At 42.0% G+C, this 17,500-nt stretch overlaps 1 protein-coding gene across 1 annotated transcript in view; it reads left to right on the top strand.

The window, feature by feature from the left end:
- The window catches only part of ank1a (ankyrin 1, erythrocytic a), a 120,065-nt gene that overhangs the window by 61,458 nt on the left and 41,107 nt on the right, over window positions 1-17,500 (top strand). The window contains exons 2-18 of the mRNA XM_062543605.1: window positions 2,122-2,223; window positions 4,619-4,717; window positions 4,960-5,058; window positions 5,250-5,348; window positions 5,753-5,938; window positions 6,062-6,160; window positions 6,348-6,446; window positions 6,624-6,722; window positions 6,878-7,075; window positions 7,184-7,282; window positions 7,736-7,834; window positions 8,852-8,950; window positions 15,440-15,637; window positions 15,766-15,864; window positions 16,150-16,248; window positions 16,607-16,804; window positions 17,321-17,419. Of these exons, the coding sequence (XP_062399589.1) occupies window positions 2,122-2,223; window positions 4,619-4,717; window positions 4,960-5,058; window positions 5,250-5,348; window positions 5,753-5,938; window positions 6,062-6,160; window positions 6,348-6,446; window positions 6,624-6,722; window positions 6,878-7,075; window positions 7,184-7,282; window positions 7,736-7,834; window positions 8,852-8,950; window positions 15,440-15,637; window positions 15,766-15,864; window positions 16,150-16,248; window positions 16,607-16,804; window positions 17,321-17,419 (2,070 nt within the window). The remainder of the gene's footprint in view (window positions 1-2,121; window positions 2,224-4,618; window positions 4,718-4,959; window positions 5,059-5,249; window positions 5,349-5,752; window positions 5,939-6,061; window positions 6,161-6,347; window positions 6,447-6,623; window positions 6,723-6,877; window positions 7,076-7,183; window positions 7,283-7,735; window positions 7,835-8,851; window positions 8,951-15,439; window positions 15,638-15,765; window positions 15,865-16,149; window positions 16,249-16,606; window positions 16,805-17,320; window positions 17,420-17,500) is intronic.

The raw sequence follows: 17,500 nt of genomic DNA on the forward strand, positions 1-17,500 counted from the left end.
CCTTGCCTTGCCTGGTTTATTCCCAAAGTTAGGCCTAAAACCTGGAATTGCAGCTTCAGAGTGGAAGCACGCAGTCACACACATTCACACACTGAAAGCTAAACAGACTCAAAGACGCAAACATAAACACTAACACGTGGAGAGACACAAGTCTATTTTAGTCAAAGTGTTGTCCAGCCACATTAGTAATATTATCTGATGTGACAGGTGTGTCAGCGTACTTGAGTGAATTGCATGTGTGCATGTGTGTTTGTGTGTGAACGGATCGTTAGATCTGACAGGAGTATGGTTTGTAGTCGAGGGCATGACATAAGGGAGGAGACATGGGTATTGCCTTACTCAAAGTATTTAGAGACGGAAAGAGAGCGGGCCATTTTACAACTTCACTCTTTATTATCCTCAGTGCCACTCTGCTTTCTGCTCTACATTTCAATGCCAGCGGTCTTTTTAGATAGAATTGTTTGCTTTTCACACCAATGCTGGGTTACATTTGAAGTGAAAGAAGGGAGCGTAGGGGAACGACCGAGAAGTATGTTGAGGCCAGGGTGAGAGAGGGACAGAGAGAGAAGCAGTTGTACAAAAGCAGGAGGTCAGTGGGAAGGGTGGGAGGAAGGAAAAGCAGTGTGGTGAATAAAGAAGAGAACAAGAGAGAGTTATCAGAGAGGGGGACATGACAGACCAGAGGGACTCTCCACTTGTGAGTATTGATTAACTGCAGAAAAGATTTGTGCTGATTTGGCTACTATAAAGTGTGTGTTTAAGTGACCGTCTCCATTACTGTAGCCACACACACAGACACACACATGCACAAATCTGCCCATACGCTTTCTAAAGTCTTGGAATTATCAATATGATAGCTGATTACTTCCTATTCCAGATACATACAGATCATAGTGTCATTATGAATAGGAATGTCTATTTCTAATTTCATGCACTCTGTCTCTGCTTGCACACACTTTTGCGAGCGAACGTTTCTCTGTCTGTGTATATGAGTTATGGTCGTGTGGTTGTTCTTCCTGTCTGTTTGGGTGTGTGAGGGCAGCTGAGGGGCGATCGATGGGCAGAATGTTTATGTCCATGAGGGAAACATTTTTTGTACATTTACGGAGACAGAAACAGAAATGTTCATCCTATCACCAGCTCTCCCTTAATGTCTCCTTCTCTTCACCCTCTCACCTTTGTCTACCCTCTCAATCTCACTCTCTCCTTTAATGTCTCTTTCTCTTCACCCTCTCACCTTTGTCTACCCTCTCAATCTCACTCTCTCCTTTAATGTCTCCTTCTCTTCACCCTCTCACCTTTGTCTACCCTCTCAATCTCACTCCCTCCCTTCACCTCTCTGTTTCTCAATTCATGCTTTGTTCTTCTTCTTTCCTGTCTCCTCCACTGGTCTCTCATTCTCTTTTGCCGTTTAGTCTTATCCCTCTATCCAGACCCAGAAGCATGTATACATGTATCAATAAGACAGAAATTGCTTAAAAAAAAAAAAAGCAGTGGGCAGGAGAGGCATTAACGTCTAAGGCAATGAGTTAATGACTGATCTGACTCTGCATAAGCCGAGTGCTATACTGAATCAAATGTACTTAAGTCATGGATCCTACTTGTATCTCACTTCAGGCACCAAACTTCCTCCTGAACTTTCAACTGACCTGATGCTTAAGCCCTACCCCTAACCTTTAACCTTTGAACTTTCCCATTGATACCTTATAATGGCGTTAACACTACAGGGGTTAAGCTAACAAGGCCAGGGGCTACGCTGGAGGAACTCTAGGACTGTGTAAACCACTCTTCTGTGAAAGTCTGATCATGACAAGTAGAGCCATTTGGAGTCATTTTATTACAATCTGAAACCAAATTTTACAGGATCTAGTCTGATGCCGATTTCAAGAAGTTAAAGCTGTTCTCAACCCCTGGGTGATACGATTTAACTCTGTTGCTTAGGATGTGTCTAAATGTCTATGATGTTGTTTTGGTATTTGTGTTGTGACTGATGTTGGGTTTTTCTGTGGTAGGTGTATGTGCGTACCTCGATGTATGTATGTGGGCATCGACAGCTCATCATTTGTTTCACTGATATCAGGCTCTAGATGTGATTCTCTCTTTCTGCTTCCTCTCTCTCAGGCTGATGCTGGTAACAGTTTTTTGCGGGCAGCTCGCTCAGGGAACCTGGACAAGGCCCTGGACCACATAAAGAATGGTATAGATATCAACACAGCCAATCAGGTGAGAGCTTTCCACCCACATACAACTTAAGTAAGGAGGGTTCCTACCTGAAGCAATAGATTCACCTGTAGTGGATCAATTTACTGTAGATCACAAGGGAAAGCAGGTGAAATATTCAAATGTGTGCCTTTTATATCCTTTCCTTTTTCTTTTTGGATCTGTTTAACTCAACGCCTTCATCTTGAATGGTTGGATTACTAACATATGCCATTTAGAGTATTTTGCGTTTTATCTAAAAACAAATATCGCCTGAACGTTGACATAATTGAAGCCAACATGAAGCCAACAGATCAAATGTTTACTGAACACATTTTGGACATTTAATGTTTTACTATATTATAGTGTGTTCAGTCTCTTTATTTCTCTCTCTGTCTGTCTTTCCCTCATACTCTGACTCTCTGTGTAAGTTAGCATGGTGGGCTAATTACAGTCTCTTGCATCACCTTTCAGATCTGCTCTGCACCTCAGTGCAGGCATAACTGTTAGCATCCTCTCCGTGACGCACACTTATCCAACACTCTTACAGCTACCAAACGTTTATAAGCTCTCTAGGTGGCTGTCCATGCTATAGACACACAGAAAGCCAACGGTGTGCAAATGCAGCCCAAATAATGAAATGAGGAAACAGAAGCAGCAGGATGATGAGTCTTAGGGAGAAAGAAAGCCAAGTGAAGGGGGGGGGGGGGGAGGCAGAGGCCTGATTCATCAGCACTGCTCCTTTTGCTGTGGGTGTCCGCGGAGTCCCATTTATTACATAACCGTGATGGAATAGACTTCACAGCCTTCACAGCTCAAACACGTAAACACTCAGCCTGTGCCAGACACGCGGGAGGTGGAGGGGAGGGGGACCAGCCTTATCAGAAGTGCTCAGAAATCCCCCACTGGACTGTTGCCAGGCACAGAGACGCAGAGCCCGAGGGAGAGGCTCACAGGGAGAAACCATATTTCAGTATCAAGATAAAAAAGACACTTTCAATTAATGTAAACCATTTGGTAAAATATATATATATATATTGGAACACTGCATCATTAAATTGGATGGCAAAATTAGATCTGATCCCAACTCGCCACAGTTGTAACAGATAAAATGCTTCTGAACATACCTGGCACAATTATGTCCTTGGAACACACTGAGCAAGTTAGAATCTTGCAAAACCAACTGTGTGTGTGTGTGTATGTGCGCACGTGTGAGTGTGAGAGAATAATGAGCTCTGGTTTCACAAGCACCTGCAGTGATATTCATGTCCCTGTGCTGTGGTATGCAAATCACAAGTGTAAGTGTATGCCTGTACTGTATGTGTGTTCTCTGGTCCGCTCCTCCATCGTGCCTGCTCTAGCCTGCTCCTGTGGGGCACGGCACAACAGAGACACTCTCTCTCTCTCTCTGACACAGACACAAAGACCCTGAAATAAGCTTTGATTAATGACTGTTTGGGTAGCCTAGGGAGAGATAACACACTGAAGGACTGTACGTGAAGATCCTGTGGAAGATTCCAGTGTGTGCAAGTTTGTGTGTATAGAAAAATATACACGTGTAGGTATGCTTTCCAAATGTATGCCCCAAAGACTTTCACTCACAAATACACACCTACATACAGGCACACATGCTTTTAAACCATCAAATATCTGTGATGGCAATGATTGATGTTGAGTAATGTGTATGGTGACATTCGTCCCAATGGTGAGAGCCTGAAGAAGAGTGTGTGAGATAATTTCACTCTTCTTTTGATGTCACCAGTTCCAGAGTCCCCATAGTGTGTGCTCCCCATTCTCTCATTCTCTCTGTCTTCCTCTTCCTCCTTGCTCCCTCTCTCCTTCTTTCAATTACAATCTCCCTCTATCCTTCTGTCTCTCCTCCTCCTCTTCCCATGCTGGGCGGTGTGTGATGGTGTGTGTGTGGTCTCAGGAGAGCAGGGGGTAATATCAGTGGAGTGCGTAAGGTCCAACCTCACATGTCCTGTGTGTGTGTGGAGGCGGTGTGAGGTCAGACCTGTCCCACTCCACTCCTATTCTTCCCGGAGAGACCACCGGCCTGCCATCCTCTTCATCACCACCACCACCATCATCACCGGCACCAACATCCTCACTGGCACCACCAACACTTACCAACATCACAGTCACCATTTTAACAATCACTGTACTCACTACCGGAGGTGCTTTGGTGTGTGTTGTATGTGTGTGGGTGTCTCGCTGCCGTTCCTCCATTGTGGTGCTGTAGTTGTAAAGCTAACCTACAGATTAAGGTGCTTGTGAGGTGAGTGATGGGGCAACTACAGGTGTGTATGAGATAGAATTGGAGAAGGAGAGTGTGTGCGTGTGCGTGTGCGTGTGTGTGTGTATGTGCACTCTCTGAGGGACTCTACAGTGTGAGGTGTGTGTATTTGTCTGTCCTCAGAATGGGTTAAACGGCCTACATCTAGCCTCTAAAGAAGGTCACGTCAAAATGGTGCTGGAGCTCCTACACAATGGCATAGTCTTAGAGACCACAACAAAGGTAAATAACGCTCAAATACACAAATTCACAAATCCAAGTGTACAAAACATTGACGCCTAACGTTCCCATGCAAAAACAGGACAATAATATGGTCACCTTAAAATTCAGAGAGTACTATGATTTGTGCTCACTTGTTCTAAGTGTGTGAACATAATAATTAATGATTGATGATACTCTGTTGCATCATGTTGTTGTATGTTTATCCCATGTATCTACGTGTGTGTGTGTGTGTGTGTGTACAGAAAGGGAACACAGCACTTCATATAGCTGCATTAGCTGGACAAGAACAGGTGGTCACAGAGTTGGTCAATTATGGTGCGAACGTCAATGCACAGTCCCAGGTAACGTATACATTCTCAACCATGCTACTCAAACTGCCACGTTTGTCTTGCACACATACTGCACTCACAATGTTCCAATCAAGAACATACATAACTACTCAGCACAAACATTTACGAGTGTACACAGTGTATATTTGTATGCTAAATAATGTGTGTGTGTGTGTGTGTGTGTGTTCCTGTACGTTTAACAGAAGGGCTTCACTCCACTTTACATGGCTGCACAAGAGAACCATCTAGAGGTTGTGAAGTTTCTTCTTGAGAATGGAGCTAATCAGAGCATTCCAACTGAGGTAACAGCCAATCGGAGAGCTAAACTGTGGTTGACCTACCAGTCATTTTCTGTTCCACCTCTTTTTCTCTATCTGTCTCTCTCTTTCTCTCCTTTTCACTCTTGCAGCTCAGGTTTTTTTTATTCACTACTTCCCCATTCAGTACACACTTTCTGTTACATATTCTTCTATGTACAGTATCCATTTCATGATCATTAAATAATCTTTATCCCCCATGAATCTGCCTTGAAACGTATGGTTACCATATGACAGCACAACAAAAGGTAAACACGGGTTCTGTTGCCTTTTGTGTTTCTTCTTCCTCTCTTCTCACCACCTTTACGTCATCTGCCCTGTCATCTATGCCTCCTCCATTCTCTGTCTCTTTCCACCTCTTGTGTCTTTGCTTTCTCTTTGTCTCTCAGGATGGCTTTACCCCTTTGGCCGTAGCTCTTCAGCAGGGTCATGAGAATGTGGTAGCTCTGCTCATCAACTACGGCACCAAGGGCAAGGTCCGCCTCCCCGCGCTACACATAGCTGCGCGCAACGACGACACACGCACTGCCGCAGTGTTGCTGCAAAACGACCCCAACCCCGATGTACTCAGCAAGGTACCACAGGAATGTGTGTGTGTGTGTGTGTGTGTGTGTGTGTGTGTGTAACCATAAAGTGGTTATGTGAAGGGGGAGTTGTGTATGTTTCTGACATCATGTGTTTCCAATGGTGCTTTGCAGACAGGTTTCACGCCACTGCACATTGCTGCCCACTACGAGAATCTGAACGTAGCCCAACTGCTCCTCAACCGAGGAGCCGATGTCAACTTCACACCGAAGGTGCGGTTAACGCGAAAGCACACTTTGCTCCCACAGAGATATCAAGCACTCTCATAACCACACAGATACACAGGCTAAAAGGTTTCACAGTTTCCTACAAATTTCGCGACAAGTAAGTAATGGCCTAATGTGTATCTCAAAGTAGGTTGCAAATGTGTAAATTGACATGCATTTATCTTTCCTATAGAATGGAATCACGCCTCTCCACATAGCAGCAAGGCGAGGGAATGTGATCATGGTCAGACTGCTGCTTGACCGAGGAGCAACCATTGATGCCAAGACTAAAGTAAACACAGACACGCTTACTCACACATAACATAGAAATATACACGCAGTGTTTGTTACCTTCCACAATTAAGCAGGCTAGAACACACCAAAATGTACCCATTACCCAGATTCACTCTTATATGCATCTCCTTAGAAACAAATGGAATGACCTCTTTTTCTCCCAATCTCTATGTAGGATGAGTTAACACCTCTACACTGTGCAGCAAGAAATGGACATGTTCGCATCATAGAAATCCTCCTGGACCAGGGAGCTCCCATCCAGGCCAAGACCAAAGTGAGCCACAACAACACCACATACTGTACTCACACCAGTGCCACATAGACACAAACACACATATAATGCATCCATGCGCCAATCGACTTACCAATGACTGATAATCAAATGATCTGCACAGATACAAAGCTGCTCTCTCTCTCTTTGTCACGTAGAATGGCCTATCTCCCATCCACATGGCGGCCCAAGGAGATCACATGGACTGCGTGCGGCAACTACTTCAGTACAATGCTGAGATTGATGATATCACACTGGACCACCTAACCCCATTGCACGTTGCTGCCCACTGCGGACACCATCGCATGGCCAAAGTCCTTCTTGACAAAGGAGCCAAACCTAATACACGTGCCCTGGTGAATAATCTCACATGTATTACAACAGGGTGAACACACAGTGTCACGCAGTCTTTACAATGATGCTGAAATAATGCTGACTGCAGCATCTTGCTTATGTGTTCTTAGAATGGTTTCACACCCCTTCATATTGCCTGCAAGAAGAACCACATGCGTGTAATGGACCTTCTCCTCAAACACGGAGCATCGCTAGAAGCGGTTACAGAGGTGAGAGGCATGCGTGCATATACTGGATGAGTTCAAATAGCCTATTGATTCAAGCATATTGTTTTACTATGCCTGTAATCTCCAGTGCCCTGGAGCCAACTTGATCTCGGACCACTTGTGACCTTGACCTTTAAACCCATGACAGTGGGAGCATGTAGCCTTTGTAGTGATTAACTATGCAAGGTTAAGTGAAGGTCTTCCACGCCCCTTTTTAGAAAACAATGTATTACATGTAAGATGCCATGTGATGTTGTGGAATCATTTACCTAATCAGTGGATGTTGTGGAATGGATAGGATATTGATACATAAGGAGCTGGGAATGAGACAGGCTGAACACTCCACAGTGTCCTTTTAAGGCTTTGGGCAAATGTTAAATACTTAAGCAACTGTTGAATTACATGTCTCAGTTTAGGTTAATGGAACCGTCTGTTTGTGTTTGTGTTTCTGTGTAGTCTGGTCTGACCCCACTGCATGTCGCCTCATTTATGGGTCACCTGAACATCGTGAAGATTCTACTACAAAAGGGTGCCTCTCCTCATGCCTCCAATGTGGTGAGTCGTTTCTTGTCTTTATTTTACTTTCTACCTATTTCAATCTCCCCTATTGTCCACCCTCTAATGATGTAGAGGTAGGGCTGTGCAGTTAATCAAATGTTCTCGATATTAGCTTTAAAAGATTCGAAAAACATTATTATTGTGATTCTTTGTGATATTGTGATACAACAAGTACTGTGATTTGATTCTGTGATTCTGTGCATTACAAAAAATAAGGAAGACTAGAAAAGCACTCAGAGAGTGCAAACCTCCGCCAAGCGACACAGAACTGCCTCATGCATCCACACGGATCACTCCCAAAATGTAATAGTTTCTTCCTTGGGTCATTTCAGACCTTCCCTGAAAATGTCATCAATATCCATCCATAACTTTTTGAGTTATCTTGCGAACAGACAGACAAACAAACCAATAAACAAACCCCGATGAAAACATAACCTTCTTGGCGGAGGTAATAAAGATAACTTGTTCAACTCACTTCAAATATTACATTTAATTCTGGGAACAACATTCTCTTCTATATTTTAACGGAAGAGCAAAAACTTAGGAGGGTAGTGTAACTTGTAAATTCACCCACACACAGAAGACGAAGTATTGTATAGCGCCACAACAAGCGCCACATTGTGGCCGTAATAAACGAATGTAATGTTATCAGAGAAAACCCGACTCAAATAAAAGTAAAATATAAAACTAAACTATATAATTAAATATGGCAATACTCTGCGCAACTTGATAGAATCGTGTGCACAAAACATTGCGACACCACTGTATGTAATCAATCAATTTTATAGCCTATTAGTAATACCACCCCCCTCCCCCCCCAAAAAATAGCTATTAATCGATAATGGTGATTACAATTATGACCAAAATGATCGTGAAAATGATTTTTGCCATAACTGAGCAGCCCTATGTAGAGGTCTACTTTACTCTCACACTGAAATGAATGCCATATGGCTGATTTCTCTGTTTGTGTCTTGCTGTGCCTATAACACACGCTAACAATAAACACACTTTCAGAAAGTGGAGACTCCTCTGCACATGGCATCCCGGGCGGGCCACTGTGAGGTGGCTGAATTCTTGTTGCAGAATGGAGCTCCAGTTGACGCTAAAGCCAAGGTAACTTTCATTCAGTACTTACCCACCTACCTGTTACCAGCACACTGCCAACTCATTAACTTGAGTTGAACCTAGTTACTGACACGGATCTATCATTCTGGTCATAGTCTCGCAATAAAATAGATTTACACACTGTATACAAAATGCGTACCACCACCAGAAACTGATTTAAAGGTAAACTATGAAGATTTTCACCTTAATATAACCTTTACGAAGCCAATTTGATGGTCAACAAACTCGTCATAGGGGAATCTTTCACCTAGCATAGCCTAGGGCATAGCCATACAGCATAGGTGTAGTAAGTCCTAGCTTTGCAACTTCAAGAATGGTCGACCCAAAAACATCTCGCGAGAATCATGAAACATTACCTTGTCAGTAGATATACAGCTCAACAGTCCCCCTTTCCCGAAGTAAGAATCCAATTAAATGTTTCCATTGAGAACTGGATAGGTACACTTAAAACCAGCTATGACATGACTATGCAATTGTATATGCTCATATAGACGCCAAAGGTTCACAGGTCATCTATCTTGTTTCAAGAAAAATAGCTTTTGTTCACGATTTCAAGTTAAAATGCTACACTACCCAAAATCCTAATATGTAAAAGAAGAGCCTTTCCTTGGTAGACATTACCATTACCATGGAAACGTTTATGTCTTAATTACCACAACTGCACGTTAATTTACTCGCTGGGATCAAGATGGATACCAAGGGCGGCTGTCAAAAGCAATGTGTGGCCAGCCGATGAAAACTATTTTCCTCATCTTTAAAGTTGAATTTACTCGATGGAAACTGTAGGAAGTTAGTTATCTTGTTGAATTACATTCAAAATGAAGCATGTTAAATTATCTTTAGGCAGTGGATAACACAGGAAAATGTATTCGCAATGGCTGATGGAATGAGTAGTTCCCTCACTCAGAAATTAAAATATATACAAATATATATACAATCTTGTACCTTTGCCTGTTTTCTATTTGTTTTGCTCAATGTGAGATGTTGTATGATTACGAGTCACGTCATAGTTGGTCAGCCTAAGGCAAGGTCTAAAACTCCAGAAATGAATGGATGAATACTTCCGGATCATAACCCTCAGGGAAGGGGCGGGACTGTTGAACTCGGTCTTAGGAGATCGTTTTTGGCTGTTGTTAATCCTTCACCTCCACAACAAAAGCATTTTCATTGTGTACAGGGTGAACAAGCCAGGAAAAGTAGGCTATTTACAACAGCAGAGTAACATCTAAATATATCACTCTAGGGGGAACTCTAAAGTCTGCAAAAATACCTGAAATTACATAGTATACCTTTAACTATTAGGCAGACTTGGTAGGTCAATTTGGTAGGTCATTGTGGGTGGCTTTCAAACACTCTCCTATCTATAACTAACACTGGATAGACTATCCCATTGTTGCCGCCCCATCATTCTCTCTATCAGTATGGACGAGGATCGAGGAAGGAAGGGAGGGTATATAAAACACCAAATGAGAGGCACCCTATGACTTGAATTTTACAAATTCAAGACATACAGTAGCCTAATACTATGGGCCAATAGTTTATGCATTATGTAAAATATGTTTATTTTTAGTTAACACCTGAACCAGTTCAAGAAGCGTCAGCATAAAGCTATCTCAGTGTCAACACAAACATCAGAATGGTAATTCTTACCTTTAAAGCAGCCTTTCCTTGACTTTACATCCAAACTGTTGTCAAACTCCTCCACCAGCGCAGCTGCTAGATTAGCGTCTGTGCTCATGCCCTCAGAAGTCCTGAACATACATTAACTATTATCAGTTAATTTATCTGTCTGCATCTCTTCCAGCAAATAATTACTGATTGTCTTTATCGTGATTACCCAAATGACCAGATACTGTATCACGGGTGCCTGATGCCATGTTGATAATCTGGCCTTGAAGCAACACAGTTGCATGCATATCTGATAGCAGTGTCTTTGGCCCATTGAACAGACATCATGATAGCACTTTTCTCTCATATTGAGGCAAATATCCTTTCAAACAAATCACAAGCCAATTACCATGCCCATTCCATTGATGTGCCTTTGAGGTAAGGTTGGTTATTTCACAAGATGTTAAAAGTAATTTTACTTTTATCATCATTAAAAGTAATTTTAATGATGATGTGTTAGGTGGCCTGAATTTCTCTAGCAGTTCACGATGTTCACTACATTGTTGTAATTCACCATAATATTTATAAAGGCAAGTGTAAAGTGATTAGCAGCTATGCTAGTTAACTTACTATCTAAAAATAGCTAAGCCTAATTCGTTTAGCTAGAGAGCTATTTGATATCAGACCGCGGAGACTCTATTGCCATAGTTTAATTAATTTTTCTCTGACAAATTACACACTTTACTACAATTTTCATGCTATGTAAACTGTCAGCATTCATTGTCATACGATTAGCATAGCTAGCCCACCAGCATGACTTACCAGAAAAGCAGGATGTCTTCTTCTCGAAAGGTCAGAATATTACGAAGATACCATCATTCTCTTTCACACATGGTCTGCTATATTGGCATATTACTCAATTTAAATTCAAATATAAAGTATAACACACTAGTCCCGCTCACTTGTTAAGTTAAGGACTCACCATTATTAAGCAGACTTTTTTCCCCTGTGCACGTGCCGTCGCGTGACTATTAGACAGGTCATTTGCTCAACTTTTTGGGCCTAGTTTTCTGTCAAAGTTTTCTCAATGGATTCCTGGTCAGAACCCCTATTGAAACAGATTAAGACTTGGGGCATGTTAAATTTTGTCCAAAAATTCAAGATGGCCGCCGTATGGGCAATTCCATATCAGTTGGAACAGGTCCGACACCATGGTCCTCAGTTTTTCCTGATTTTTGGTCAAAATGTTCCTCCATGTCTCATTAGAGGAAAACCAAAATTTTAGCTTGGTATCTTGTTTGGTTTCTGAGATATGGCTCTTCAAATGTGGATAGACGTGTCCTAAAAAAAAGGCTGAAAATGCCTGTATTTAATGAGCACCACTTTTTTTAAAACCCCTCTCCTGTCTTAAGCCTACCATATTCTTTTCTAAAAATTTGAACACTGGGGCAGTACCCTGTTTAGTTGTCCAATATCACAAAGGAATTATAGTCCTTCCCACCATTGAAGACTTATTCATAGAAACAAACCCATATTTTTTTTTAAAGCAATGAAAAACAAAAAAACTGTTTTTGTTCTCTTATGGTCATGAATGGATAGCACTCACATTTTTAAAACTTTACATATATATAGTCCATGAGTAAGAGAACATGTTGAAAAAAAAATTGAGATGGTAAGTTTTCGTATTTCGAGGCTATGGGCCTTCAAAGATGGCCAAAATGGTGTTTTTTCCTAAAAATGCCAATTTCTTTGCCTTTTTTCAAGGGCAAGATGAAATGCAAATCCAACATTTATTTTTTCCTGCAATAGTATGCCACTTTGTAGACCATGTGAATGTGGTAGATCCGACCTGTCCATTTTAATATACCCTCAGTACATGTCTGAAGTTAGAAAAAATTAAAAATAGTCTTGGCTGAAGGAGGTGTTGGTTTGATTTTTATGAACCTCCTAGAAGGACATTATGGGGTTTAACCCCATTTTTATGTTTGAGGGATCAGATTGCCATCCTGTAAACAGGATAAACATGTTATATCCCATTTTTACTCTTTATTGATCCCTTAGAATATGTCCAAAAGTTGTCAAAAATGAAAAAGGTGACTAAATTGAGGGGCCAAGTGGATCAAGTCACACAAGGCTAAAAATGTAATATAGGACAGATGAGATACTGAGGGAGAACACTGTGAAATGTATAACCCCTGTTACGATGGCCTTTGAACCCACTGTGTCCCTAACTGAGGTTAAGGGCTAAAAACCACCAACCACCGATCTGGTGGTCTCCAACTTTTTCATATCTCTTGATAGAAAATTTATAGAGACTTAAAACTCATATGTTGTTCATCTCTTCAAAGTGTTTTTTGAGACCATCCATGACTTCCTGTGATAACCGGAAGTTGGTTTAAAACAGGAAGTAAACTTTAAAAAGGCTGTATCTCTGGGGAAAAAAAACAAAAAGCTGCTTGGGCCAAAGTGTTGAAGCCAAAATCATGGTTTGAGAGATTGTGTAGGAGTATGTTTCAGACCATTTGGAGTTGAGTGGTACCCACTTTGTATGACATAAAAAAATCGCCCTCAGGGTTTAACTTGTAAGTGTAGGCCTCAACTAGCCTGGAAAACCAGCGCCAACTGCTGGACGGCAAAATGTTTTGCCTGCATTTGGGTCTGGCCTCGGACAGACCCAAACCGTGTCTGTGCCTATAGGCCAACGCTCCCTCAAAACCCCGCCCCAGAGCCCTCTGCCCCGCCCACGTTGATTCAAAACACATCTCTGCGTTGTGATTGGTTTAGTTGCCATCTGCCAGATTCAGGGCAGTGTTTTCAAAATGTACAGTGGTCCGAGGCCAGACCCAAATGCAGGCAAAACATTTTGCCGTCCAGCAGTTGGCGCTGGTTTTCCAGGCTAGTTGAGGCCTACACTTTTTGGTCAAGTTAAACCCTAAGGGCGATTTTTTTATGTCATACAAAGTGGGTACCACTCAACTCCAAATGGTCTGAAACATACTCCTACACAATCTCTCAAAACATGATTTTGGCCTCAACACTTTTCTTTTTCCAGAGATACAGCCTTTTTAAAGTGTACTTCCTGTTTTAAACCAACTTCCGGTTATCACAGGAAGTCATGGATGGTCTCAAAAAGCCGCTTTGAAGAGATGAAAAACATGTATGAGTTTCAAGTCTCAAATTTTCTATCAAGAGATATGAAAAAGTTGGAGACCACCGGATCGGTGGTTGGTGGTTTTTAGCCCTTAATCTCAGTTAACACAGTGGGTTCAAAGGCCATCGTAACAGGGGTTATACATTTCACAGTGTTCTCCCTCAGTATCTCATCTGTCTTATATTACATTTTTAGCCTTGTGTGACTTGATCCACTTGGCCATTTTAAGCCCCTCAATTTAGTCTCCTTTTTCATTTTTGACAACTTTTGGACATATTCTAAGGGGTCAATAAAGAGTAAAAATGGGATATAACATTTTTATCCTGTTTATAGGATGGCATTCCGATCCCTCAAACAGAAAAAAAGGGTTTACACCCCATATTGTCCTTCTAAGAGGTTCATAAAAATCGAACCAACACCTCCTTCAGCCAAGACAATTCTTCATTTTTTCTAACTTCAGACATGTACTGAGGGGATATTAAAATGGACCGGTCGGATCTACCACATTCACATGGTCTACAAAGTGGCATACTATTGCAGGAGAAAAGAACTGTTGGATTTGCATTTCATCTTGTCCTTGAAAAAAGGCAATGAAATTGGCATTTTTAGGAAAAAACACCATTTTGGCCATCTTTGAAGGCCCATAGCCTCGAAATACGAAAACTTACCATCTCAATTTTTTTTCAACATGTTCTCTTACTCATGGACTATATATATGTAAAGTTTTAAAAATGTGAGTGCTATCCATTCATGACCATAAGAGAACAAAAACAGTTTTTTTGTTTTTCATTGCTTTAAAAAAATATGGGTTTGTTTCGATGAATAAGTCTTCAATGGTGGGAAGGACTATAATTCCTTTGTGATATTGGACAACTAAACAGGGTACTGCCCCAGTGTTCAAATTTTTAGAAAATAACATGGTAGGCTTAAGACAGGAGAGGGGTTTAAAAAAAGTGGTGCTCATTAAATACAGGCATTTTCAGCCTTTTTTAGGACACGTCTATCCACATTTGAAGAGCCATATCTCAGAAACTAAACAAGATACCGAGCTAAAATTTTGGTTTTCCTCTAATGAGACATGGAGGAACATTTTGACCAAAAATCAGAAAAAACTGAGGACCATGGTGTCGGACCTGTTCCAACTGATATGGAATTGCCCATACGGCGGCCATCTTGAATTTTTGGACAAAATTGAACATGCCCCAAGTCTTAATCTGTTTCAATAGGGGTTCTGACCAGGAATCCATTGAGAAAACTTTGACAGAAAACTAGGCCCAAAAAGTTGAGCAAATGACCTGTCTATATGCAATGGTTATGAAGTTGAGATGAGTGGTGCCAATGTTTTTTTCTTTTTTTCTTTGTTTTTTGTCTAAAGTCCTTTATTCAGCATGTCTCTTACTTAACTGTTGCAGTATAGTTGTAACAACCTAGTTCAAAGCCAACATTAGACATTACATCAACCAGGTTTAATATTGACAAACGGTGGGTGATATACCATACAGACACAAACCCTTTAGTGTGGCAGACCCAGTCAAAATGATGTTTTTTGTCATTTTAGTTGGCAATATTAAGGAATGCGATGTGTGTGACTGGCAGAACCTAAATACAAATGCTATACAATGTGATTTATTTATTTATTTATTTATTTTTAAAGTATTTGTTGTTTCAATATAGTTTGTGATTTCAGGGAAACATCTGATCTCTGATTTTGTGTTCAGGACGACCAAACTCCACTGCACTGTGCGTCGCGGATGGGTCAGGAGGACCTGGTGAAGCTGCTACTGGACCACAAAGCCAACCCCAACTCCAGCACCACATCCGGGCACACTCCCCTGCACATCACTGCACGGGAGGGACACACACATACTGCACAAATCCTTCTGGACATGAATGCACAGCAGACAAAGATGACCAAGGTATGCACACACATACTATCAAGGGACTCATGAGTGATGAAAATGTTCTTGTGATTAATTGACATGCTTTGTCTCTTCCCTGCTCTGTTCTTCTTTCCCCATCTTTGCCTTTGTCTCTCTCTCTGCAGAAAGGCTTCACGCCACTCCATGTTGCATCTAAATATGGGAAAGTGGATGTGGCCCAACTTCTGCTAGAAAGAGGAGCCAACCCTAATGCTGCTGGCAAGGTGTGTGTGTGTGTGTGTGTGTGTGTGTGTGTGTGTGTGTGTGTGTGTGTGTGTGTGTGTGTGTGTGTGTGTGTGTGTGTGTGTGTGTGTGTGTGTGTGTGTGTGTGTGTGTGTGTGTGTGTGTGTGTGTGTGTGTGTGTGTGTGTGTGAGAGAGAGAGAGAGAGAGAGAGAGAGAGAGAGAGAGAGAGAGAGAGAGAGAGAGAGAGAGGGAGAGGTTTGTGAGCGTGTGAGTGTATTTGTGCCTGTCAGGGTTGAATGAGTTGTGGTCCTTTTTTTGTCTCCAGAACGGACTGACTCCACTGCATGTGTCAGTGCATCACAACAACCTAGACGTGGTGAACCTGCTGGTCAGCAAGGGAGGGTCACCTCACAGCGCAGCAAGGGTATGCACACATACACACACTGTCACACTGCAATATTTAAATGTTACCTACACACACACACACACACACACCAGACAGGTTTGCATTTGGTCAGCGGAATAGATAAATGTACAATGTAGTAGCATATAGCTTAACTCCTGAACATCTAAGTAATCCACCAGTAATGAAGGTAGCCTCTGTGAGTCTTTGCTCACTGGTGAGGATAAGAATGAAATATCGAGGTCCATGAAAAACACTGCCACACAAACAAATGTCACACAAACAGTCAGCACAGACACACACACACACACACACGCACATGCACATGATCAAATACACATTCTCACACGCAAACATCAATGTCTCCTCTTGTATGTAGAATGGCTACACCCCCCTGCATATTGCTAGTAAGCAGAATCAGGTGGAGGTGGCCAGCAGTCTGCTGCAGAGTGGGGCCTCGGCCAACGCAGAGTCCCTCCAGGGAGTCACGCCCCTGCACCTCGCCTCTCAGGAGGGCAGCCCAGACATGGTGAACCTGCTCATCTCAAAGCAGGCCAATGTCAACCTGGGAAACAAGGTAAGGATGAGCACACACAAATTCTCTCTCTCTCTCTCTCTCTCTCTCTCTTTCTCTCTCTCTGTCTCTCAGACACACACACACACCTTTATTTTCAGTGGCAAAAGAGCTGTAGATTGCAAATATCTGTCCACGAACACAAAAGTACAGACACACAAAAACACAAGTGTACAGACAAATCACCACAATAATCTTTGTTAATAATTCAAAGAAAGACATCATACAGTATATACTTAAAGATATGCTAGTTGGTGTTGAACCTCACCTACAATGCCTTGGAACTTTGACAAATAGAACATTGTGACTGAATTTGGCAGGTTTGCTTGTACTGTATATTAAGTTTGTTTTACAAAATGTATCTAGATTTATTTGTGTTTTGAGTGTGAGACTAAACTACTGTAGTGTGTGTGTGTGTGTGTGTGTGTGTGTGTGTGTGTGTGTGTGTGTGTGTGTGTGTGTGTGTGTGACCTAAGGGAGACCTAATGACCTCTGACTCATTATTGTGTGTGCCTTTAGAGTGGCTTGACCCCGTTGCACCTGGTGGCACAGGAAGGGCATGTGGGCATATCAGACATACTGGTGAAGCAAGGTGCCTCTGTGTATGCTGCCACAAGGGTATGCTCTCTCACTCATACCAGCACACACACACACACACACTCACACACACACACACACACACACACACACACAAACCTT

The sequence above is a fragment of the Sardina pilchardus genome, chromosome 8 (genome assembly GCF_963854185.1).
Source record: "Sardina pilchardus chromosome 8, fSarPil1.1, whole genome shotgun sequence".
Classification (NCBI taxonomy): Eukaryota; Metazoa; Chordata; class Actinopteri; order Clupeiformes; family Clupeidae; genus Sardina; species Sardina pilchardus.